Genomic DNA, 25,967 nt, shown 5'->3' with positions numbered 1-25,967 from the left:
AATTGGCTCTAACAGCAAGTTGTGGTTTATTGTGAGGACAATATGAACGTCGTACGAACCTTTTTTTTTAATTCATATATAGGCCTATCGTAAATTGAATACAGCTAACGCATTTCAACAACAAAGGTTTGGCTTACGTGGAAATTTATCGTAGCTTTAAAAACAGGCAATTGTTTCAAACAGCTTAAAGTCTACTGATTTCAGTAATTGTTAACACTTATCCAAACACTTCATCACATTTATAAGTATTGATGTTCTAAGTAAAATGCCTATATGTGTATACCATATTCAGATTTAAATGAATAGACGCAAATATACTGATTTGCAAACATTCTGAACTTACAGCACAGGCAAAACTCATTGTAAATACGGTACCTGATTTTGATCCGGATTTATTGTTTAGGCTGTTTTTGTCAGGGTTTTTTTGAAATCTGCTAGAAATAATGGTAATAACAGTAGTTAAGGTTATAACCTGTTAAACCATAATAAAAATTGTCGCGATAAAACCATTGCATAACTCTTCTCTATTAATCTATAATACAAAACAATGACTTAAAATGATGAAATAATCGTATATTCAAGATATAAACTACTTTGCCACCAGCGATGTCGTGAAACCTTTGTATTTAACTGGTATTGCAAAAACAACAATAATTTGTAACTTTAATGAAAGATAATGAATTAAACCAAATGGATCGTCTACGCCAAACGATGTATAATTATACTTTAATTAAATTATCAATTGAAGTGGACACGTGGATAGGTTTATTTTTACTCAAATATCTCTAATACTAATACAAATATAATGCCAAGAATAGCAGGTTTTAAAAGCAAATATATTTGCTAGATTTACTACAGAAAGATGTATTTGTTCTGCAGTAAAACCTCACCTTGATAGCCAAGACCAAGACTGTGATCATCCCACCAACACAAAGAAAAACTGCCGCAGCATAAAATATCACATCGACTGTTCACTGCAACATTAGAAAATAATTTTACTTAATTCCAAAAACAAATCTAACCTGAAATAAAGTCGTTTTATTCTGCGTAACTTAGTGTCTTTCGCACAATTCTTTGGACCACAAAACTTTGAACATAATTTAATATTATTTAGTATTTGTTAAACGTGTGTCAATTGGTAGAAGTTCTTTTTAGTCGTTCAATGTATAAGTTAAATAAACAAATATTAATACCAGTACACTTCATGACTAACAAATGTCATACAAAATGTTTTCTTCCTGCTTTTTGATTTTTTTGTTCACGACTATAGTTTCATGACGTTGCCACAAGTCTAAAAATATCCTCAAACTAATCCAATCTACTAAATAGATAAAATTCAATAAATATTTAACTTAAATGAGTATTGTTAAGTAAAACAAAAGCCTAAATAAATTTAATAATCACCAAACATCACTCTCTTTGGCTTATTAGGGCTGTGTGGCATACTCATTGTAATGTGGCAATCTGTTGATTTTAATGGTGCACGACAGTTTCATTATATTCCACGTGCAACAATATCAACAAATGACTTAGTGTTAAACTTAGCTGACCGAGAGAAGAATATAAACTCACTTCGTCGGTTGATTAAGTATAGGGCGACCTGAATGACGTTTAGGGAAAACAATAAATATTAAATAAAATATTTTGAATGAATATTAGAATAACTTTTCTACGTTAAAGTGTAAATCATTCCCTAGACGTGTCTTGTTGTTAAGGTTGCAATTTTTTTACCTTGCACATCATTGATCAAAGGTATTACATCGTATTTGATATTCAGTAACCGCTAAAGAATTATTTTTTTCTTAACACATTGCTTCACTAGCCACCCGATAAAAGCCTTGTCAAGCGTGTCTTGATTTGAAAAAACATTTCGCCATATTCTTCAAGTTGTTTTACTCAGTAAATAGCCATGCATAAAGTTGTTCAACTCGGAGAAAACCGATCACTATTTTTAGAAACACTATAAGTAGAACACCTTATCAGCCACGGAGTCAGTCAAGTTTAACACAAAGTGATCTGTTGATATTGTTGCACGTAGAATATACTGATGCTGCTGTGAACCACTAATATCAACAGGTCGCCAGATTGAAATGAACTCTCGTTGCAAGTGTCGAAACATTTGTTTGGCGCAACTGTAAAGGTTACGCAAGTGAAATATACACACAGCTGTATTAAGCCATAGAGCGTATGGTTGATTTTTATTGAATTCGATTAGGCTTCTGTTTTCCTTAGTTTAGCACTACTTTTTTAAGTTAAATATATATGGAAACGTTATCTGAATACATGATAAGATTAGTATTAGGATATTTTTAGACTTGTTGCATATTTTCGAAACTAGCCATGACGAAAGAAAATGAAAAACAAGAAGAAAACATTTTGTATGGGATTTGTAAGTTAACGTAATGAAGTGTAGTGTTATAATTATTTGTTTATTTTAACTAATAGATGGAGAGCGACACTATATAAAAAATCCACCAAAAATTAACTTTACTTTATCCTTTAAACAAAACTGAGTAGTTGTCGTTATTAAATAATCTTAAATTAATTACGTTTATATTACAAATGAAAGTTTGAAGGTCCAGTGAACTAAACGAACGACATGATGCTTTTAAATGATATGCAGCATAAAATGAAGGTGCTTAAAGTTAGCTTTGTTATTGGAATGAGGTAAAATTATTTTCTAATGTTGCAGTGAACAGTCGATGTTTTGTGATATTGTATTTCGCGGCAGTTTTTCTTTGTGTTGGTGGGATTATCACAGTCCTGGTCCTGGCTATCGAGGTGAGGTTTTACTCCAGAACAAATACCTATTTCGGTTTTAAATTGACCAAAGAGATTTGCTTCTAAAGCCTGCTATTGTTTTAGGGCTTTAGGCATTATATTCGTATTAGGAGTAACGACATACTTTTAAGTAAAAATTAAACACATCGACTTGCGTGTCCTCCATTAATGTACTTTATTGTATCACTTACGTATTTAGAGTGATTGTAAATCTATTTCAAGATGATTAATTTTTTTTTTTTTAGATGATTAAAGATTAAATGATTAAAGGTGCAACTCGTTTTTGTATCTAGAGTAGGCTACCGGTTAAATACGAAAGGTTTCGGGGAACTGTAGCCAATAACAAATCATGCATATCGTGCATAATATATTTATTAATCTGTAATAGTCTAAAGATGATAAATTAATCGAGAACAATTCTGTAATGTTTTATCATGAAAATTTCAATATTGTTTTACATACCCTAGCAGATTTCCAACGACAAAACTGACAACAACAACCAGAACATTAAATTCGGATTAAAGTCAGGTAGGTTTGGGTGAAAGTTTAAATTGCTTTGAAATCAGTCCATTTGGAAGGTCTATATACATTCAGAGCGGTACAATAACTGTTATTCGTACATTACTTAGATATCTAGTTAACAAATCTAATACACATAACAGGTAATAATAAAGACTAATGCCAGTTAGGCTGCTATTTGTTTACGTAGCTGGTTGGTTAGGTGTAGATCTGTGAGACTGTACCTCCATATTTATTACAATTCTAAATATAAGAGTTGCTGTTTTTTTTTTATTCTAAGTGCTTTGGATGCTAGTTTACGCTGCGATTTAATACGACTCCATTGTTCGAGGTTGTGTGTTCCAACAGCTTAGCCACAGCAATGTATTAAGCATAATATTAATCGTATCATTATTGCTTCAGTCAGTTACATTATGTAGTTGAGTGACCGGAGCCATTCTGCCAGTTCAGGTTCCGTTCTTTGGCTTATGGCTAATATTTTTATACACATCGTTTGGCCATAGAATCATAGCAGAGGCGTATTAATGCGTAATATCTTCGTGTTACTTGTTGTATGGTCACGGTCAAATGTTTAGGGTGATTTGGTCACGCGATAAAGAGTGGTTATAAAACTGTTGTTTGAATAAAGCGAAAAATAATAAAATGTCCACTACAATAGGAGTAAAAATTTTACTTCTGAGCCATAGCGGGCTATAGGCGAGATTGGCGGATTTAAATGGTATTCGTTTTAAGAAACCAAACCTAAAATTAAAACCTGACAATTGTGCTTTCTGCGTTCCTGCCTAATATCGCTCGCAGCCCTATCCAAGACTAATTTATACAATGCGAATAGAGGCGGTAAATTGAAAAGTTCAAACAAATAAAAATTTACAAATTTTCGAGCATTTGCATAGTTTTCAACGTTTTGTTTGCAATGTTCCGTAAATCTGTTCTAATTAATATTGCGCTTAGTTTTTGTAAAGGCCTGTTTAAACTCGTATGTACTTACACAATTTTAGCGTGTATTTTAATGTAAAATAAGGGATGTGTAGTGGCTGTGAATCCCCATTAGCCAAAAAGTAGGCTGAAAATCTGAAGTATCAGTAAATGTTCAGACCCAGTCTACAGACAATTCCGGTCTCCGTTAATTATTTGTCTAACAAAAAAAAGAAAAAGTAAAAAAAGTAGGGATTGACACTGTTGTAAGCAAGTCATTCAAGTATTTTGCTAAAAAACACTTAATTTAATCCCAAGTTATTTGACAAAATGACTCAAGTCCAAGTCAAGTCATTAGTCTAAAAGACATAAGTCAAGTCATTTTGGTCAAAAGAATTAAGTCAAGTCAAGTTATTTGGAAACAGTGACTTATGTGCATTTAAGTCAGGTCAATAACTCATCAGAACACTTGGGGATTGAATGTGTAGTGGCAACTTTCTTCCCATTGGCAAAAACCTATAGGCCGGGATTATCTGAAGTGTCGGTATATGTTCGGCCATAATCCACAGACAACCAATCTCCATTTAAGGCACTGGTGCAGCCACTTAAAGTTAGGGCCAGAGTAGAACTGCACATCGGCAGAAGGTCCTTCATATTAAAAAAAAGCTATATTTTACAAATATTTTAATTTTTGCTTTCAAAACAATAAAAAACGACAGGATGGTACCCTACGTGATAACGGTGAAGACCCCCGTCAGGTAAGTGTTAGCGCGTTTATGGGTGGCGCACGTAAACAACACTATTAAAGTGTCACTACGCCTTTTTTGTAAAATAAAAATTTAAAGAGATCAAGTGAAAGCAAAACTTAAACTAAAAACTGTTAGAAGTATTAATTAATAGTCAGGTGAAACATATTCAGAAAACAAAAAATAACTGACAAAAAAGTATAGCAAAAATAAGTTGTTTTGTTGTTTTGAAAAGTTGCTCAGGTTGGCCGAGCAACCATCGTGAATTTATCAACCTTGGCAAACTTATCAGAAGCCTTTAAACCCAACATATCAATGGACAGCGTTCGTGGAACAACAATCAATCAAACTACACCTGCCTTCATAAGCCTTGACGGTAATGCAATAATGTATAGCAGGGGTCGGGAACCTATGGCTCGTGAGCCATAAATGGCTCTTTTAGTGGCGCCGTATGGCTTTTTTGATTAAAGGTTTTTGCTTGCAGAAAACTCTAAGCTGTCATTTCACAGCTTGAAAACAAATAAAACTGCACGCGGCCACGATCGCTTTCCTAACTTTAATGTATTTTTTCTTTTTTAACACACACGATAGCAAATTTTCGGCATTCGCACGAATCCGTTTGTAAGAATTTTAAATATCCAAAAGGCCCTATTCTTTCAACCGAACCCCGTAAAAGTTAAGCAAACTAAGTTAATATACTTTCATAGCATATGTTCTGTTCTTTAAATGAGAACAAACTAAACGGCCCTGCCCAATTTACTATTTTTTGCCAACCTATAACTAAATAGATGTTAAAAAAATATTATATTGCTCTCATGGAAATACAATCACGAATATTTGGCTAATATGGCTCCCTTAGCTAAAAAGGTTTCCGACCCCTGATGTTTAGCATTGTTTTTAATTGCTGATTTAATAAAACGATTTTCTCAATTCGCATTGTTTTCTTAATCGCTAGGTCCAGTTATAGGAAAACCGAAAGTAAAAAAGTGTTGGAATTGTTAACAGTCAAAAAAAAAATAGAAAAAGAAAAACAAATGCTTTTTTTTATTGAAAATCAAGTTTTTTTGGGCTTGAAAAGTTGCTCAAGATGACCAAGCAACCAACACGAATTTATCATCCTGGACAAGCCTATCGGAAGCCTTTACATCAAAATCTATGGAAAACATTTAAGGAGCAACAGTTCAACCACCCACACCTACGCTTATTAGCCTTGACGAACTGTGTTTGTTCCATTGACTAACATTAGACTTACTTTTATAACATTTCTGTCAAATTTTAACGACTTTTTTTTTTGAAAGGCAATAATTATTTGTTGTACCGCATAAAACGAAGTCAATTGGGTACAACTTTTTAAATTTTTTTTTTGTAAAACTGCAGAAACATTTTTTTTTTAAATCTTATTCAGATCGCCAAACAACAATTACGAAGTTGCCAACTATGGGAAACACTTTGACAGTAGCTACTCCGATATCAATGAACAACGAAGCAACAACGCTTGTTCAAACCACTACAACATCCAGTAAACCTGAAGGTATTTTAAAGTCATAAGATGTATTGCACTCCATCTTGGGCAATGCACTAATTTGACAAATGTGCATAAGAAGATTAAGTTTAATAATACTTGACCCATCCTAACCCAAACGCCAACCAACACCCTAATCCAAATAACGTGCGTTGATTTAATAATTACATAAACGCTTCAGGTCCCAATTAAACCAATTCGTGACGTAGCAATCGTATATACCCTGGACGAGAAATTATCTTATGCCTATCTGGGCTTTTTCCAAAGCGCACATTATTTGGGTTAGTATTCGGGTTAGCGTTTTGGTTGGGGTGGGTCAAGTGTTATTAATTTTATATCATACTTTTTGTTATTTTTTGTGAATTTTCAGCAAACATTTTCAATTTATGAACGCCGGAATTTTACCTAAAGCTCCAATTAGTGAATTGTCCAAGACCTCAAGGTCGAAAAGTCAGACTTTTCTGCCATTTAATGCCTTAATTGTCGTAGAATTTTTATGCTTAGAACTGCATAATTTCTGACGGATCAGTTGTACACTCATTATAACCAAAATTGTATGTGTTGTTAAAGTACATACCGCTATAATAAATACAGTTGCAAATTTATGTCTATCAAGGTCAGTGGTGAAAGTAAAATAATTTCTGCCCTCGGTAAAACAGTTTTGCATGTACGCCCCCTTTTTCACCAGACCATTTCTATTTTGTATCAAGCCATTCCACCGTCTTTGTAAATGCGTTTGAACTAGGAACGCGGTTTCATACTTGTGTACTACTTTAAATGATAACCTAAGGTTGCAATAAGGTTTTTTTTTCTTTTTTTCTTGTTAGACATTCCATTATGATTTAACTTTGCGACGTAATATTGAAAATTACATGCGTTCCGTTAAGAAAATTATTCTATTTTGCGCTTTTAGGATTTCTTCTTTTATAAAAATTGTTCTTCAATTTAATGGAAAAGTTTCAGACATCTACTTGCCTTAGTATATAAATCCGTAGTTTAAAATTACAAAAAAAATCCTATTCCTATAGTTTAATATTTACCTTATTTTTGTCGTTACTCACCACAAGCTTAATGGCAGAATTTTAAAGTAACTTGTGCTACATTTTTTTCGTGTTCATGCTTTGGTTATTTTAACTACACGCAAATTACAAAAAATAATCTGGATTACCTTTCTAGTATATGTCCTATCCCATTTTTTGATAAATTTGTTTTAGCTCAAATATGTCGTGTTTCTCACCGCCTTATTAAAAATAAAAGTTTTGGTAACTTGAACAATAAAAAGCGTTTTTGCGTATCTATATACCATCTTTGTAATATAGCTTTTGGTATTGTAAATAAGAGCTTTAACTATTTCAAAATAATCAGACTGCATAGTGTTTTTAAGTTTACCTTTATAAAGTGCCGTTTAGATGCAACTTTGTGACGTCACGTAACATAACTTGTGACGTCACGTTATAAAGTAGCTTTGTGAGGTCATCTCTGCAAAAAAAATTCTTTCCCCAAAAACACAAGTTCTATCTCCGCGCCGGTAGGGGCGCAAGTTGCGACAAATGATGTGGAAGGGGGGCTACCCAAACGTTTACAAATCCCTGGTCTCGTTAGGTAAATTATTTTGTTTTTACCTGGATTAGGAACAACCTCAATATAATGTGTAAAACAAAAAAAATATTTGTTTCTCTTCTATTGTCAAGCAAGCTGCAAATCCACCACAATGCCGCAGTCAGGGATTTTAACATCACCAAACTTTCCCCAACCATACCCGGCCAACCTCGATTGCGTCTACCGACTTTTTGCTGAGGAGGACCACGTCCGAATAAACCTGAAACATTTCCACATTCAAACGTCAGAAGGTTGCAAGTAAGTAATTGGCTCAAGTTTGACGTAGAGTGTAGCATTAAGCCTATAATAGATTATGGATGCCCCTCACTTTGTAATTTGTATTTTACCACGCTAGCAATATTCGATATTTACATATTAAAACGTGCACACACAGTGTTTTCCGATTTGGTAAAGCAAAACATTTCTTTAGTTTAGCGCATGGTAACTTAGTTAGCTATAATAAGAATATATTTATTTATAAATATTATGGTAAAAAAACGTAACTTCACAAATCGATTAAACCAACTAATGGCGTCATTAAGGGGCCTTTGCCAAAAAATGCTGTAACTGGCGTAAAATTTGCACTTGTCACGGTCATTTAAGAAGGAACTTGTATAGAAGCTTAAGCTTATAAGTACAAAACATTAATTTGTTATAGGCTATTGATAATAAAAAATGCTATAGCAGTAGCACACTTTGTCGATTTGCTAGCTATCTTTAACTATAGAATTGTTCTTTGCCTTAACTGAACTAAACGGTTATAAAAATGAACTACTTCTCTGCAGCTGTCTACTCTATACTCTGCAATAACATTAAAATTAAGAAGACGGAAACAAGATGTTAGCGGCTTTTGTACACTGTTTGCAATGTTTTATTTCTCAGTGTTGTAGCAAGTCATTTTGGAATGACTAAAGTTCCAGTCAAGCAATTTAAAAAATAACCCAAATGCAACTAACATGTCAATTTGCTCAAGCCAAGTTTAAATATTACACACTTTAAGCTTATCTAAAAGCAACAATTTACTATTTAATAAACGATGTATTTAGTCAATGTATTGCCATAATAGCATAGCCTACTATGTTTACATACCAAGGTAGGCTACACCTACATACAACATTAGATATCGGTATATGTGAATAAATATTTCGAAAAGTCATTCGCCTAATTTAACTGATTTACATTTTTGTCCTACTATTGAAGACAATTTAAGCATTTGTGTGAAACTGTTTTCAAATTTATAGTTAAATTTCAAATTTTCTCGTGCTAATGGGACTGTTTTTTCAAATTATACGTTTGTGATGTAATTATGACGTCATATGTTCGTCTAATTCAAGGGTCGGAAACCTTTTTGCCTAAGGGGGCCATATACCGGTTAGTCAAATATTCTTGGTTGTATTTCCATGAGAGCCTTATAATCCCTTTTAACATCTAGTCATAGGTTGGCAAAAGATGGTAAATTAAGCATAGGGCCGTTTATTTTGTTCTCATTTGAAGGACAGAGCATGCTATGCGCCGAATATAAATTCATGAGAGATTCCTTCAAACGGGATAACAGTCTCGAAAAACAAATAGAATTCGCGCGAAACGCCAAAAATTTGCTATTGTGTGTGTTAAAAAAGGAAAATTAAAAAGCAATTTTATTTCAGAGAAAATGATAGCTTAGATTTGCAGAAATGCAAGCAAGACTATTTCATCTAAAGAGCCATATGACGTCACAAAAAGAGTCATATATGGTTCGCAAACCATAGTTTCCCGATCCCTTGTCTAATTGTTTTCATTCGTTTGATTTTTTATTTCTTTGAAACTTAATCTATTATGTGAGGCCAATCTAAAGGTGTTAGGACTACCATTTGTGGCTTTTTGTCACCAAGGCTAACTGTTGGTAGATTCACCGATACTAAAAGGTATTTTTATAGCTCCTTGAATGTAACTTGAAGAATTGTTGGCTTATAATAGAAATGGCAGTATTTCTACTAATCTCTAAAAAGTATGCCAAAATACATTTTAAGTTGTGCTTTAATGCTCACTACTAAGTTCCAAAATCATTTAATCATTTTTATCTGGAGCAGAAAGGACTTTATAGCATTTTACGACGGTCCAAGTATAACAGAGGGCAAATCGATGGGAAAGTACTGCGAGGGCACCATACCACCAGCTTTCTACAGCACTGGAAGATACATGACCATCCATTTCAAGACTGATTCAAGCGTCCAGTATTTCGGTTTTAACATGCTTGCCATTCAAAGTAAGTAGGTATAGCTTAACTGCCTATAATAAATAGGAAACACTGTTATATATCTGACAAAATTTGTGAACTTAAACTTTTTATTTGTACCGTCCAGAGTCTTGTGATTACCGGATTGAAGTACAACCAGGGATCGTAGGTAAACACGTCTCGCCTATGTTTCCAAACCTGTACCCGGTAAACTGCAACTGTAACCAACAACTTGTTACTACGACCGGCCACATCAAAATCACTTTTTTACGTCTCCACTTAGAAACTTCCAAGGATTGCAAGTAATCAATCGATATATAAACTGTTGTTATTCTGTAACAAGTAAGTTAAGCTATAACCAATTGCCTTTTGTAAATTTTCCTGTAGCTACCTAGTACGTTGTTAACAACATTTGTAAAAAAAGCCATGTTGTTATTAAGTGTTTGATTTACAACAGATCAGGGGTTCTTTAAACTGGGGTCCATGGACCCCTTGGGGGTACGTGAACTTGTTCTAGGGTGTCCATGAAGGCCTAATTGAAATATAAGTGTATATTTAAGAAGTAATCAATTTTTCATTTTTTTAAAGAAACAGTTTAATAAAAAAAAAAACGGTTTTGCACTCACTACTCCATTTCACTTTCACACTTTTTGGACCGAAACCAACCGATTTATGAAGTCTTTTTGTATTGTGACGTCAATTTATGAAGTCATCTCTGAAAAACGTGCCTACCGTGATCCACACAAATTTTAGGAGTCCGCGGTGAAAAAAGTTCAAGAACCCCTGTAGAACCCCTGCGAGTCACTTAAAGTTTTTATCACTTCACCTTAAAAGTTAGGTATATTTGGTAGTAGGCTACGCAAAACTAACTTACAACATTACTATTTTTCAATAGCAACGACTTTTTAGCATTATACGACGGCCCTAATATACCCACGAGTAAATTGTTGGGAAAACATTGTGGTTACAAAATCCCACCGTCTTACTCCAGCAGTGGAAGGCATATGACCATACACTTTAAGACGAATTTATCTGTCCAGTTTTTTGGATTCTTTTTAACATACATAGCTGGTAAGTTCAGCACCAGTTTTATAGGTTCGTATAAAAATCATGTTTCTAGTCATAATTCCATGCTCGACATATATAATTTTTTTTATTAGTTTTACGTTAGTAGCAGTTCTACCAAACGTTAGCGGCAGTTTTCAGAGGTTTGAATTAGCATGTAAAAAATTAAAACAAACAATTATAGCAGGATATTATTTAAAATCATTATTATGCAGGGAGTCGAACCGTTTGACTTTTCCGGTTCAGGTTCGGTTCGGGTTCAAGGATGTTTTCGGAATCCGGTTCAGTTCCGGTTTCGGTTTCGAGCAATTTAAAAGTTCCGGTTCAGTTCCGGTTCGACCATTGTTATTTCAAAACCGGTTCATACTGTTCCGGTTCGGATACAACATAAGTCGCGTTAAATCTAAAAATGTGTAAATATTTGAATTATAAGTCATTTAATTTAAGTTACGTAACGTTTTAAAAAGACAGCCACTCATTATTCAAATATCTGAAAAGTAAAAATCCACGTTTTATTTATTAATATTCATATTTTTTTCACAAAATATCGAACATGGCATAAAAACTTTCCCATAAAATATCGAACATGGCGTAACATACAAGTTGTGACGTCATTCTGGAGTGAACCGCTTTTGTTTACAGGTTCGGGTTCGGTTAAGGTTCAGGTTCTTTTAAATTATTCGGTTTAGTTCCGGTTCGGCTCCTTAAAATCTTACAAGAAACGGTTCAGGTTCGGTTACGGTTCGGGAAAAATTGACCCAAAACCGGTTCATAAAGTTCCGGTTCGGTTCCGGTTCGACTCCCTGTTATTATGTACACTTTTCCTAATTTTGTGGTACTTATTAAGATTTTTCTGGGTTAAAATTATAGGCAAGATTATTTATATGTAAATCATTTTTCAGAGGGAATTGTTTTTATTTTATTCAAACATATGTAAAGCCACACAATAACCCAAGTATGCGACAAGTGTAAAAATTTCACAATATTTGGGACGTAAAGTACAACGTTGCAAGTGAGAAAAAGGTTAAAGAGTGTCGCAACATCTGGTAAAAATGGTGTCGATTTTGTACCTTGAACATAGATAAAGCGGAAAGTGCTCAAGATTGAAAAAGCAAAGTTTAAGCACACCAGATGTGGTGATTGTAACAGCATTTTAGTTGACGCAAAAAGTCGCTGATTGACGTCAGCATAGTTTTTATGACTAGGGTATTAAAAAGACGTTTTTTAGCATGCTATATGCGGTTAAATTTTCTTGTTTTAAACGACAAAGTGTTTACCAGTTTTCGTCAGTAAATTTGCGATTAATTAAATATATACAGGGATAAAAATAAATTATCTTAACGTTCCAACAATTTCGTTTTGTTGCTTTAAAGTTGATGTAGATGACCAAGTAACAACTTCAAATGTTTCACCGGAAACTAGTTTTTCCTCACGTACCAGTGAACAACCAAGCAATAACACACTATCTTCTACAAGCTACACCCTCATTCAGAAGCCTTAACCGTGAACCGTGATAAACTGTTTTATTTTTTCAACATAAACCATTAACACCGATTTTTCTGTTGTCCTTGTCACTCTTAACAAATCTATTTTCCGCGCAATGACATATTATACCCATTTCGACTGTGCCTCAAAATTGTCATGAAGATGGGTAAAACAGTCTGACGGCTTCTTCCAACTTATCAAACAAAGCAGAAACGGCCCAACAATGTGCATCAAAATCCAGCAACATTGATAGCATATTTTGCAAGCGCTGGAAAGTTCTGCACTCACACACATTAAACCTTTATGTAAGAGGTGAACAGCAGTCAATTTTAAAACATTAAAAAGTATATGCGGCAAGTATTTTGACTCTAGTAAGGTTCTATTATGTGTGAGACTAATTAGTGTAAACGTATTAAGTCAATGTTTGTTCTGAAATTGATGTTGTTATATATCTTAATGTGATGATATTACACGATGTATCTTGTTAACTGCCTGATGATAATATGTGGTACAGTATACGTGTTAAAATCAAAGATTTATCCTAAATTAGTAGAGGCAAGAGGAGAATAGAGCTTTCTGTGATACTATATCCTTCCTGGGTGGAGATTTAAAACTCAGTTATTTTTTCTGGATTGAAAAAGGTGGTTGTTGTTTATATTTGTAGATGGGAAAAACCAGCCAAGATGACTTAGAAATGAACTACGACTACTTATAATGTTAAATAGGGAATAAGCAGCAAGGATGTTATGCAGAACAAGTTACAATCGACAAAAAAATGAAAGATTAATTTACAAATATTATATAAGTAGCCTAATAACTGATTATTATGTATCGGAAACAACAAAATGACAGCGAAAATTTCAAAATATTATTAATTCGTAGGATATGTCAGTTGCCAATAAAGTACACAAAACATCTGGGCCAGAGTCGATTCCAAACTGGAGACAACATCAAACATTCGGCAGGCAGTTCTGGCTTTTTTACGCAAACCACAAACTGGGGTTTATTTCAAAATCGTATGATACCGGTTTTCGGTTACTTTTGCAGTGCCACTAACGAATATATTTTCATTCTAACTTTACATCAGTTCAATATAGCAAATAATTCTGTGATTAGGTAGTGCCTATATGTTCTCTATAGTTAATATAGGAGGATTTCATAACTAAGAGTTTAGTTTTCTCTCTAAATCCAAAAATCGCTATTTTTGTAAGTTTAGTAAAGCTCGACAGCAGCATCATTAGTGAAGCTCGACAGCAGCATCACTATCACCAAACTGCTCGTATGCTGTATTTTCAATTCCTCTTTCCACGCTTCTAGCTTGAACTTAACAGTTTTAACTATTAAGGCACTCGGAATGACGTAGTCGAAATCACCAGCAGCGGCTGGTTTAATTACGTCAGCATTCGGGATAACTTCAGAGCTGGTGCTGACGTAGTTGTGACGTGAAGTTTGAGCTTGGTCAATGTCGGAATCTTGGTCGTTGACACAAAGCAATATTAAAGCTCGTTTGCGAAACATACATTATTTCTAAGGTGGTGAACTAAGTGCAAAACCTTAGTTATGGTGCAAAGATATATTAGTTTGCTGATTATAGTCTTCCGATAACCGTGATTTGTTCATAACTAGCAGCAAGTCATAAGCCAGCTCAGCATAATGTTTTGTTTCATGAGCTGCACTGTTGTGTGTCTCGCTCGTTACGTAAATGTTTGCAACAGTTTTTTTAAATCAGTTTTGCAAAAAATCGTTACAGTTCCAGTAAAATAAACCCGCTCGCGTACCCCTGGGTTAGGCGTACTCCAGTTTGAGAAATTGGTCTAGTTAAACAGAAAATGTATTTAATAGTATGAATAGCGCTTTTGAGCTGAATAGATTTTCCTTAAAAACAGGTTAAAACGGAAAGAAGTTGATATTTAAATAGTAAAAGTTGGCAAAAAATATAGTTTGTAAGTATCGCCTTTTTGCTTCCTGTACCCGCTGTTGTATCTCCAACAACAGACTACTCCGCATAATCCGGCATGGCGAAAATACTCACACGTTAGTCGCTGTTATTAAGCCATTTGGTATAAGATCGGTCGGACGGACATTTTGACCTAAATGTTCGTCAACCGTTTCGTAATAAAATACAAGCATAGAAAATCCGCAATAAGGAATACTACCGTGGTCATGCCCCGAATCTCAATATTTTCTAGAATATATGTCTTTAGATAAAAGCTTGTGACGTCAAGGTATGACGTAGCTTTGTAATGTCATCTGTCGTGTCCCCTCCCGAACAAAATTCTTAGATCCGCGCCTACAAGGGTGTGCAACCTTTTAAACATATGTGCCGAGTTTGAGTATGCGGTTTACACCACGGGTAAATTTGAATAGCCGGATTAGACCGCTTGTCGAATATGTGTACCCCGAATGGAACGCCGGTCAAACGCATTTATTAAATTAACACGCATAAATAACAATATCTAAAGCGTAATTATCTATAACAGGCTACCACAGTGGTAAGACCAATGTCACGATAAAGCCATACGTAGCAATATGTCTGACGGAAAAAACCTAAATAACATAAAAGCAGTGGAGTGTGGAGATAGTAAGCTTGAACCAGGGCTGCGTGCGGAGTCAACCGGAGTCCGACTCCCGAGTCCGACTCCCGAGTCCGACTCCCGAGTCCGACTCCCGAGTCCGACTCCTGAGTCCGACTCCCGAGTCCGACTCCCGAGTCCGACTCCGGCCAAATGCAAGACTTTGTCGAGTCCCGAGTCCAGCTCTGACTCTACAGCCTGTATTTTACCCATTTACGCAACTAAATTAAGGTGGATTTTCTGTAATCCACTCATATTGGTGTCATAATTGATCCACCCGCATTACGTGGTTTAAAAATATTTCACATTTGCTATTACACTTTTACAACTTACATTTAGCCTTAACAGTTTTAAAATTTGATACTGCGCATGCGCACGTCGGACTCGGGAGTCGGGTAGTTTTACGTGGTCTTACTCGAGTCCCGAGTCCCGAGTCCGACTCCACAGCTCTGGCTTGCACCGCCGGAAATGCGCCTTATATAGTAGAAATCTATTGTACAGCGCAATATTATGGCTGATAAAAGTTTTACAATAACAAGCAAAATTTGCTTAATAAAAGTGTATTTCGAACTTTTCGCTAAATGTATGTTATTTTCACTAATCTCCTAATCTCTAAATAGTTTCATAGAGATCATGGAAACTACACATCTGAAAACAACAAACCATACGTGACGACAAAACCACCCATGCGCGTCGCTCTTGGACATAGAAATCCTGCATAGAATTCTAAGCAGTAAACTTCGAAAGAACAAGCTACTACTGTATTAATTTTGCGCAGTTGTTTTAGGTTGTTAGAAATAGAAAAAAAATGCACATTTTGTAAATATCGCCATGAAAGGTACCGTTTTTATACTTTAGTTTCAAATGTTATATTTTAACGGTTTGAACAGCGAGTATTGTATCGCAGTTTGAATATATTTCCAGTCGACAAGTTAAAACCTGTAGCTGTAGCTATACAGTACACAGCAGTCAGCACACAAATGTTGTCACAAAATAAATAAAGGGCAAAATATACGCATCTATGACAAAAAATTTAGAAAAATAGTCTTAAACAATAAAAATGGTCTATATTTTCAAATGTGAAAAAATATAAATATTATGAAAAATATTAATATTCAACACAATATTTGCATTAAAATTAGTATGCATTGACACTGCTGGAAAGTATGGCAGATCTGGGTAATACTAATTTACGGAATGATGAATGGTCGGAACGCTCACAGAATTATTATTAAATATAATAACACTTGACCCACCTTCACCCAAACGCTAAGCCCCACCCTAACCCAAATATTGTGCGTTGGTTTAATAATTGTTTTAACGGGGTAACACTTAAGTTAGTGAGCGTTCCGACCATTCATCATTCCGTAAATTAGTATTACCCGGCAGATCTCGATGAGATCTCACGGGTGCTTGGCCGAAAAAATCCTGGTAACCAGGTGCAACAAAGGTAAAAAAAGTGCACCTCTGGTCCACTTCATGATTTTCCGATGCAATCTGTATTGTATACATTGCATTGTGAACGTATTCCGCACAAGCGTTTTGCATATTTGGGGTGCAGTTCAGATTTTTTCGGGGTGCACTTTTAAAAGGCAAAAAATCTTGCGGGTGCACTTGCCATACTTTCCACAGTGTGCATTGTCTTTGGTGAGCGTTGGGGTTTGCATTTGGGTTTAGGTGGAAAAATTAAATTTAAATCTTGAGTTTCACATTTCTTAAGATTTCGTTTCTCAAGATTCAATCCTGTTTCCCAGCAGTGAAAAAATCTGGGAAAAAGAGGAACCCTACTTTTGAACATCCAATTTAGGAGAAATATATATTTTTGCTTTAGGAGTCCTTCTAGTTTCTAAACAAAATTTATAGATGAAAAGTAAACACTTGTCTTTGTTGTTTAAGTTTGAGTTGTTAAGATGCAAGTAAAGATTTGATATATATATATACCTATATTATATTTTAAGTCATCATTTTAAAATTAACATGTTTGTTTTGTTTTAGTCATATGATTGTTAGAATTTTTGCTAAGCTAGTATTTCAAAAATAACTGAATATGAGAATCAAACCAGGATTTGTCCTCAAGTGTCTTGCTGGTGTCTGCATAATATTTGCAGCATTTCAATTGTGGCCAAATTTAAAGTTAGATGAAGTAAGTATTTTGTGAAATGAAGGACATTTGTTGTTGTTGTTATTTCATGGAGAGTTTTTTTTAGGTCTTTAAATAGTAAAGTTTTAAATTGAATTCTCATTTTTTATCTATTCCTGTTTTTTACTAAATTTGCCAATTTTCCAAAAAAAATGATGCAGTTTGTAACCAGCATTTGTTGGGCACTATATTTCCTATTGTATATTGTATATAATTATAGTATTACTTTTATTTCCTTGTATTATTTTTGACTGTATGTTTCTAACAGAGTTTACCAAACTTTTTTGTAAAATACATGATAAAGGTAATACAAGTAGAAAAGATTTTTACCATCACGGGATGAATTACTGTTAGGACATCAATTTGTTTGTCGAACTTTAAAACTTGAATATTGTTTAACGAAGGAAATATATATAAATAATTATTCAATAAAAACTGTGCTAAGCCTCAATAAACTGTCGAACTGTAAAATAGCATTAGCTCCGGCTCCAGCTCCGGAGCCATCAGGCAATTATAAGTGGCTCCGGCTCCAGCTCCGGAGTAGTAAAACTCATATCCTTTGGCTCCGGCTCTAGCTCCGGAGCCATCAAACACACACCCAATGACTCCGGCTCCAGTTACGGTGCCACCAGTCACTTATTCAATGGCAAGTTTTAAAAATTGCTTTTGGCTAACTAACATTGGAGATGGAACAAAATATAATTTCTTAGCTTGAGCACCACAAATTGAAAAATGGCTCCAGCTCCACAAAAATAATAAAAATGGCTCCGGCTCCGGCTTCAGCTCCACAAAAATAATAACATAGCCTCGGCTCTAGCTCCAGAGAAAATTCTTAGCTCCGGGCTCCAGCTCCGGCTCTCCAATTTTAATTTGAGTGACGTTGGACAACATTTCAACTGTTTTCTATCTTTAAAAACTAAAATATGCAGCGGCCGGATTAATATACCCGGCAGGCCAGATTTGGCCCACTGGCTGTAGTTTAATGACCCCTGGTTTAAAAAAACACAAAACAGATCCGCCAAATGTATTTCAGAATGAAGAACCAAACCTGAGCAACCAGCAGAGACATGACATACAGGCTAAAGACACAGATGACTTCGCTGACTTTCCGCATGTCGACGGTGTCGAAGTTAACCTTAAAGACGGAAGCCGGCAAAAACTGGAGCGTCAAAAACCCAAGGATGTCCAGTTGGTGGTTGACATCCCAGTCGCCACCGATTACTCCGAGTTTCCAAAATTAACTTGGAAGAGGCTCGGAAACTACGAAGACATCAATATTAAGAAGCGCACTGGTCCAGGGGAGTACGGAGTGCCTGTCACCGCGCTAGAGTCTGAAAAAGATAAAGTTGCCGCTGTAATTAAGGAATTCGGTTTCAATATGGTGAACAGCGACAAAATTTCCTTGGATCGCCTTCCAAAAGATTTAAGACAGGAAGAGTGAGTGTCTTTTCCTTGTTTTGCCCTTTTTAAATAGCATTATATATATATGTCATTTTTTTATTTTCCTTTCTAAATATATTTGTATATAATTATAAGTTACTCTTAAAAGGAACTTACTGGACTTCAATCACTCTACGCTTTTAATTTTTTTGTAAAGTTTGTCAAGTTGTGGGCTCCAATACATTAATAAATATAAATATTTTAATAAAAAAATTGCATTCAAATAACCATTAAATAGTAAGCAAACAAAACCATATACTAATCTTTAATATCTCTCGTTCAAAAATAGCATTACCTAATTATTTGATGAATTTCCTCTAAATTCTTGGAATGTAAGATACCATTTTGTACCCCTAAAATGAAAGTTTACCAAGTTATAGTCTGCAGTACAGTAGTATTTCTATTCAACATTCTTTTCACCCAAGTGATTTTTTTTCACCCAAAGTGAAAAAATTGCACTCAAATAAAACAACCCAAAGCATATGCTAATGTTTACTATTTGTTCAAAAATGGCACAACATGTAATTATCATGTATTATTAATCCCCTATAAATTGTTCGGTGATAGTTATACCTCTTTGAGGGAAATTCTAACCAATTTTAAACCTCTGTTTTATGCCTACTTGCCTCTGTTCTGTTAAAACCTTTGTACCTAATGAAGATTTAATGCCAATTGTTATTTTTTCAAGATGCCGGCACTGGGACTACCCGGAAAAACTGCCACAGATTAATGTGATCATTGTCTTCCATAATGAAGGCTGGTCAACTCTTATGAGGACTGTGCATTCTGTGATTAACCTCACCCCAAAAGAGTTGCTTGCTGAAATTGTAATGATTGATGACCACAGCAGTAAAGGTATTGAAATATGATTACTATATTTATGATTTCATTTTAACTTTTCAGATGATTATCTTACTTTGCATATGTCAAATAAAAGCACTGATTTTAATTGTGTTTTATAAACAAAAGTGGGTGACACTCTTTGTTTATATATATATATATGTTCTTATTCAGAATTGGTGTTGAATTAAACATTTGCACACAGGCTAGTGCAGTGGTTCTCAACCTTTTTTCTTTTGTGGCCCTTTTACTTTGTAAAATAATCTATGGCCCAATAAATTTTTATGAAAGAAAAAACTGTAAAATAAGTTTAGAACAAAGCACAGCAGAACACAAAACAGTCTTGCATTAGGGTACTTGCGGCTGAACAATAAATTTACTTTCCTTTTTAACTCCTACCCAAGCCATTATTCCTGTAAAATTAAATATAGTGACACAAATGAAACTAAATTTAGCTTTATTAAATTGGCCTGTGGCCCACCTCAAATGTTCTTATGGCCCACCAATTGAGAAGTGTCTATTGTTTAGAACTTACATGAACGAAATTACACTCACTAAAATTGTGTGCACACTGTCTTCAAATTTTTGTCCTACCAAATTGTTTTACCAATAATATAACCTTCTATTTCGGGAGATATCAATGCATAGTCCTCGTACAGCCTGCCTTGATTGCTTACCAGACTATAAAATACCTTACCAGACTATAAAAGACTTTTTACACTAGTATGATATGCTTGGCTTAATTATGTAGCATGTATCATAGGTGAACTATGCAGTAATTGGCCTTCAGTCTGTGCTCTGTGGTGTTTAGCATAATTTGTGCAAATTTTTTTTAGTTTGTCTGTTAAATTAACCCGTTTTTAATTTAGGCACTCACTGGTTCGGTGAGTGAATGTCAATCGCTTGCCCAGAGCGCATTGCACTGACTTTGGGGAGCTTTTCAGAAAAAATGTTTACATGAAATGCAGTACACGCATAATATTCCTTATCGCTGTTCTTAAAAGTAGCTTTTCCATTACTGCCTATTGAATGATTATGTAAAAACTCATATACAATTGACAAACATTATTAAGTTAAAAATTGCTGGCTTTTCAGAACACCTCGGTCAGCACCTGGCTAACTACATTCAGCAATTCAATGGGCTTGTGAAGTTGTTCAGGAATGAACGCAGGGAAGGACTGATCCGAGCTCGTAGTATCGGGGCTCAAAAATCGAGCGCAGGGCCTGGCAGAATCCTTGTCTACTTGGATGCTCACTGTGAGGTCGGCTACAACTGGCTTCCGCCACTTGTAATGCCTATCGTTAAAAATAGGTATGTAATCCTTAAATTAAGTCGGGACTGGGTATATAAATGATACTTATCTGAACATTGTATATTCAACTGGAATTCTAGATGCTCTACAAGGGATTCTATTTGTTTATTAATAATATATTGAATCCAAACCAGTTGTAATTTTTCACATCTATATAATATCTATTATGTTCATTTGAGCTCATTAAATGAAATATATACTATAAGAATTAACTGCATCCATGTCTAAAAATGTTGATATAAAGCAAGGGTCTCAAACACGCGGCCCCGAGAAATTTTGGATTTCCAAGTATTTAACCATATTTAAGAGCCACATATCTTTTTTAGTCAGATTTGAAAGTTAAAATTCACTCTAAAATTGCTTCAAAAAACTGAAACTATACTCACCAAACTTCACTGTCATATCACTTTCAAACGCTATCATTTCTGCGGTAAAAGATCTACTATTACGTCACATTGCCTATTCAACTCTGTACAGTTGTCACAATAACGCTGGAAAGTGCTTCAGTCAGGTGTTAGTGTAATTGGTCATCTCATAATGTATAAATTGATTGTCGAGTTGTAGGCTTTGATTGTTCTAGCCTAGTATTGAAATAAATTTCTATAGCTTAAAAAGCTAAATTACACTTGTCTTTTGCTTCAAAAATGAGAAAAATCACAGACGAAAGAAAAGTTTTTCAAGATAAGGGGGAGGAGTTATATTTTGTCACCGCGGTCAGAGGTACTAGTTATTGCCTTATTTGCCGGCAGAAGATCGCTGTTATGAAGAAGTGTAACAAGGGTTTGCACTTCGAAACAATGCACCGCGATAAATAATATGCTTACCAGGGCAAAGTAAAAAAATAAAAAGTTGAACCAGCATTTTGCAAAAAAAGAAGTTTCTTTGCCAATATTAGGCAGTTCACATCTGCAAGCAACTCTAAGATTTGTTTCTGCTGACAATTTAAAGCCCAATATCGAGATTCTTGTCCTTGAAAAAACGCTGCCAGTAAAGTAGCCAGAACAAATAACTGTAGCCTAAAATCAGCCTGCATGTGTTTATATTATATTGTGTTCTTATTTATTGTGAATTGCGGCCCTTGGGCATTTTACACGTCCTCATTTGGCCCTCAGAGCAATTTGAGTTTGAGACTCTTGATATAAAGGAAGATAGATTGATCTTAATCAGTTCAGATGTTAAATTTAAAATTCTGTTTAATTTTAAGGTTTTCTACCAATCTATTTGTGCAATCTTAATAAATTTTAAAATAATACAGAAGTAGTTAAAACACAAGGACAGTAAAATCAACTGTTTTGTCTTCAAGCAATGCTTTCGTTACCGAAGTTATTAAAAATAATGCATTTATTGTATCATTTGCCAGGATGGTTATGGTTACGATTTTAACAGTGCAAACTTAAAATTTTGTTCAATTTTAAGATTTAATTTCAATCTATTTGGGCAATGTTTATAAATTAAAAAAAAATACAAAAAGTAGTTAAACAAGGACAGTAAAATCAGCCTTTCTATCTTTTATTAATGCTGTTGCAAATTTTATGGTTAAAAAATTGCTTTTATTATATCATTTTTCAGGATGGTTACGACAGTGCCACTCATAGACGTCATAAACGGCCACGACTACACTTTTCGGCCCCAGGCGGGTGGGGACAGGGACAGCTATGCCCGTGGGGCGTGGGACTGGAGCATGCTGTGGAAGCGCTTGCCCCTTGATAGACGAGAACGCGAACGGAGAAGTCACAAAACCGACCCCTACAGGTGGGAAAGCTTATTTAAATCAGCAACGACTGTTACTTAAGAATAAAAATATATTCTGGATTTACCTGGTCGAGGATATCAGAATTTTTAACAAATTTTTCTACCACTGTAAAGTCACAGAGTACTGCATTTTTTACCTTTTTGTAAAAAAAAAACTACCGGTCTGCACAAAGCAACCTTGCATTTTTATTGAATAATGAAATTGTATTTTCATTTTCATGAAATAATGACTTCCAACCAGTGTGACCAACCCATGTTCTTACAGCTATGAATTAGTAATAAAGTTACCCTTCAGCAGATTTGTTTAAATATAGGATAAGAGCGTGGTTGGTAGAGTGTCTAAATGAATATGGCACTTTACTCAATTTATTTTCCCAAGGTTTGTTTTCATTGTGGATAAAAACTTTGTAAACCTTAGTTTTTAAGTTGGACCAAAGAAAATCAGTCGATTAACATTAAGGAAAAATAATTTTAGCCTATTACTGTTTTGGGACTGGTGTTCTTAGAGTTGTGGGTGGAAAATGTTTTGACAATAATCAAGTGTTATGTATATAGAGGTTGTAAATGTTTGCTATTTCTATACGATTTTTAAGATGCAGAGATCAAACAAAATCAATTTACTTCAAAAAAGAAACGATGCATTTAAATTCAAACTGAAGCTCTTTTAATGAGAAAAACGTTTACATGTTGAAAATTTCGAAGCGCTCTAAATTTCGGAATTTTTCTTCTGTTAGATCGTTCGTAGCAGGAGTGGAAAATGCCCGAAGCCTTTCACCGTAAAATACAGGAACTCTGTGAAGTAATTTCGACAAAGCAATAGGCGCTCTTATTTAACTTTGCTTTGCGTCTTTTAGTCCATCTTAAATTTTAGTCCAAACGTTTTTTTTTACTTTTAGTCGCATGGCGCGGTAGTTGTGGCAGTCATCTCCTTAGTTAATGTTCAACATAAATATAAGTGTCGTTCAGGTTGAATATATATATATATATATACTTAGGCGCCCTATCTATCGACTGATAACAATTTATCATTTTTTTATTAATTTTTCATATTTTATCATTTTTAACGTAAATCACTATTCACCCTTACCGCAAAGCCTACAAAAGAATGCTTGCAAAGACACAAGGGTGCCTTTATAATTTAAAATTAAAATAATCCCTGAACGCTAAAATAAATCACACTAAGGAACTAGATAATATTTTTTTTGCCGTGCTCCTATTTGGCTTATTCCATTACATACCGAGCCGTGTTCAAATAAAGAATTCTCAGACCCAATGTACACACGGATGCGGATTTTTCTGCCGGTAAATCCGTCTTAGAATCGCCCTTAGTTCGATTAATTCACACTGATGTGCCATTTTCATGGTTTGTTTGAAAAGGCGGTTTAACTCATTGCGTTGACACTTGTGTTATCCGGGTTGGAAAAGGTCCTTGTGGTCTACTTTGCGTCATGAATAGAGTCCTGAAGCACTTTTATTTCTACTCTACTTTAATCCTGTGCAACCGCCACTTAGTAAACATATTTTACCAGGGTGAAAACTTTATTTGTTAAGTAAAAGGACACTTTAGGTAATGGTCTTGAGCCGTCACACAGCCCGCCTCTATGGCGCCAACTTACCTTTTTTTAATTAAAACATAAACACATGGAACTTGGCTAACCAGTTGCTAGTTCTATCAACACAATAATTACGGTGATTGTTTCACCATCGATAATATTTAATTAGGCCTTCCATAGGCGCTTTGACGCAATTTTAATTTTGCCGATCAGTGCCCAACAAATGTCTAGATTTTGTGCTACTCACTATTTTAAATGCCCGATGTACTAATGTACTAATAGTACTCTTTTTCCAACATACGGCGTACGATTAACATATTTAAAAAAAGTAGAACAGTGGGTTTTGGGGGGCATGTCTGCGAAATCTACTTATGCTATTCCCTGTATAATATACTTATTTTTAATGGTACTTGACCTTTTTACGTTTTAGGCCTATTAAAGCTATATATTTAAATAAAAAATCCCATATTTTAATTGCCAGCTAAGTGTTTTTAGCCCTGGTCTAAATATCAGACATATATCCAACGCCACTTGTGTTGTACAGTTCAGTTTTTTTTACCTGTTGAAGTTTGCCTGATACGTTGCTTTGAGAAAAACCTCTTTAAACTTCTGCTGAATGATCACTTGGGTCGCTCTGTTTGTCCTAAAACGACTTACAAGTAGGATTGTAAGGCGTCGACATGCGCCGCCTCTGGCATTCGATCTTATCGTTTAAGTGATTTCGTAGGAACTTGTGCTGTGTAGTTTCACCTGCCCTGGTATCGCATAAATGTAGTATTTAAGCTGGGTTGATAGGTATTGAAAAACTCGTGAAACGATTTACACTATCGAATCAATAATAAGATCGATTTTTATTGACTAGACAAGTATATGGATGTTTATAAAGGCAAAATATAAAATATATATTAAATTTTTTTTTTGGTCCTGATAAAAATATTATTTCTCTCCAATTAGTAGTTTTTATTTGAGCTGACAATGTTTTCCTAATTTGCAAAATTCTTGGTCTTTCATAACTTATACAATGGGGTTTCGACTAAAGATTTTCCCGTTTTTAACGTTTATGCATTGTATTTAAAATAGAAAATCAAAACAAAAATAAGTTTTGAAATCTTGCGCTGGCTATAAAACACAAAAGCAAAGCTTCGTGATTGTACTCGGACAAAAAACTGACACTGCTTGAATAGCTGTTTTTAATAATTTATCACTTCTTAGGCTTTCTCGCTTTACTGACATTAACGTTAAAACTCAACAGGTCGCCACTTTTTGCACGTGGTGTATTCGAAGCAACAAAAACAAAAAAGAAATAAAGTGAAAATGGAAAAAAAATAAGAATAACAAGAAGGGCATCGGCGCAAAGCCAAGCAGCCTAGTTAGAAAATAAATAGGTTTTTGACGGGAACAATTGGAAAGCACTGATCAAGCCCGCCAGATATAGGCATAAGACCTCGAGTTGTTTTCGTAGTCTACACAAGACCCTTATATGCGCTTGGTACTAGAAACACGTTGATT

General features: G+C 34.7%; 2 protein-coding genes across 2 annotated transcripts in view; both read left to right on the top strand.

Annotated features, from left to right (window-relative positions):
- Positions 1 to 6,397: 6,397 nt before the first annotated feature.
- Positions 6,398 to 10,335, top strand: LOC146136012 (CUB and zona pellucida-like domain-containing protein 1). The gene is made up of 3 exons (XM_083396125.1): positions 6,398 to 6,492; positions 8,175 to 8,340; positions 10,152 to 10,335. The coding sequence occupies exons 1-3, from the start codon at positions 6,399 to 6,401 to the stop codon at positions 10,333 to 10,335; spliced, it is 444 nt and encodes a 147-aa protein (XP_083252251.1). The 5' UTR covers position 6,398.
- A 7,093-nt stretch (positions 10,336 to 17,428) lies between these two features.
- The window catches only part of LOC146136010 (N-acetylgalactosaminyltransferase 7-like), a 43,621-nt gene continuing 35,082 nt past the window's right edge, over positions 17,429 to 25,967 (top strand). Inside the window, exons 1-5 of the mRNA XM_083395590.1 lie at positions 17,429 to 17,563; positions 18,594 to 18,997; positions 19,689 to 19,855; positions 20,936 to 21,152; positions 22,723 to 22,905. Of these exons, the coding sequence (XP_083251716.1) occupies positions 17,468 to 17,563; positions 18,594 to 18,997; positions 19,689 to 19,855; positions 20,936 to 21,152; positions 22,723 to 22,905 (1,067 nt within the window). The 5' untranslated portion in view covers positions 17,429 to 17,467. The remainder of the gene's footprint in view (positions 17,564 to 18,593; positions 18,998 to 19,688; positions 19,856 to 20,935; positions 21,153 to 22,722; positions 22,906 to 25,967) is intronic.

This window comes from Ascidiella aspersa, chromosome 8, assembly GCF_963924565.1.
Source record: "Ascidiella aspersa chromosome 8, kaAscAspe10.2, whole genome shotgun sequence".
NCBI lineage: Eukaryota > Metazoa > Chordata > Ascidiacea > Phlebobranchia > Ascidiidae > Ascidiella > Ascidiella aspersa.
The sequence above is the reverse complement of the archived record's forward strand: the minus strand, read 5'-3'. Positions and strand labels throughout refer to the sequence as shown.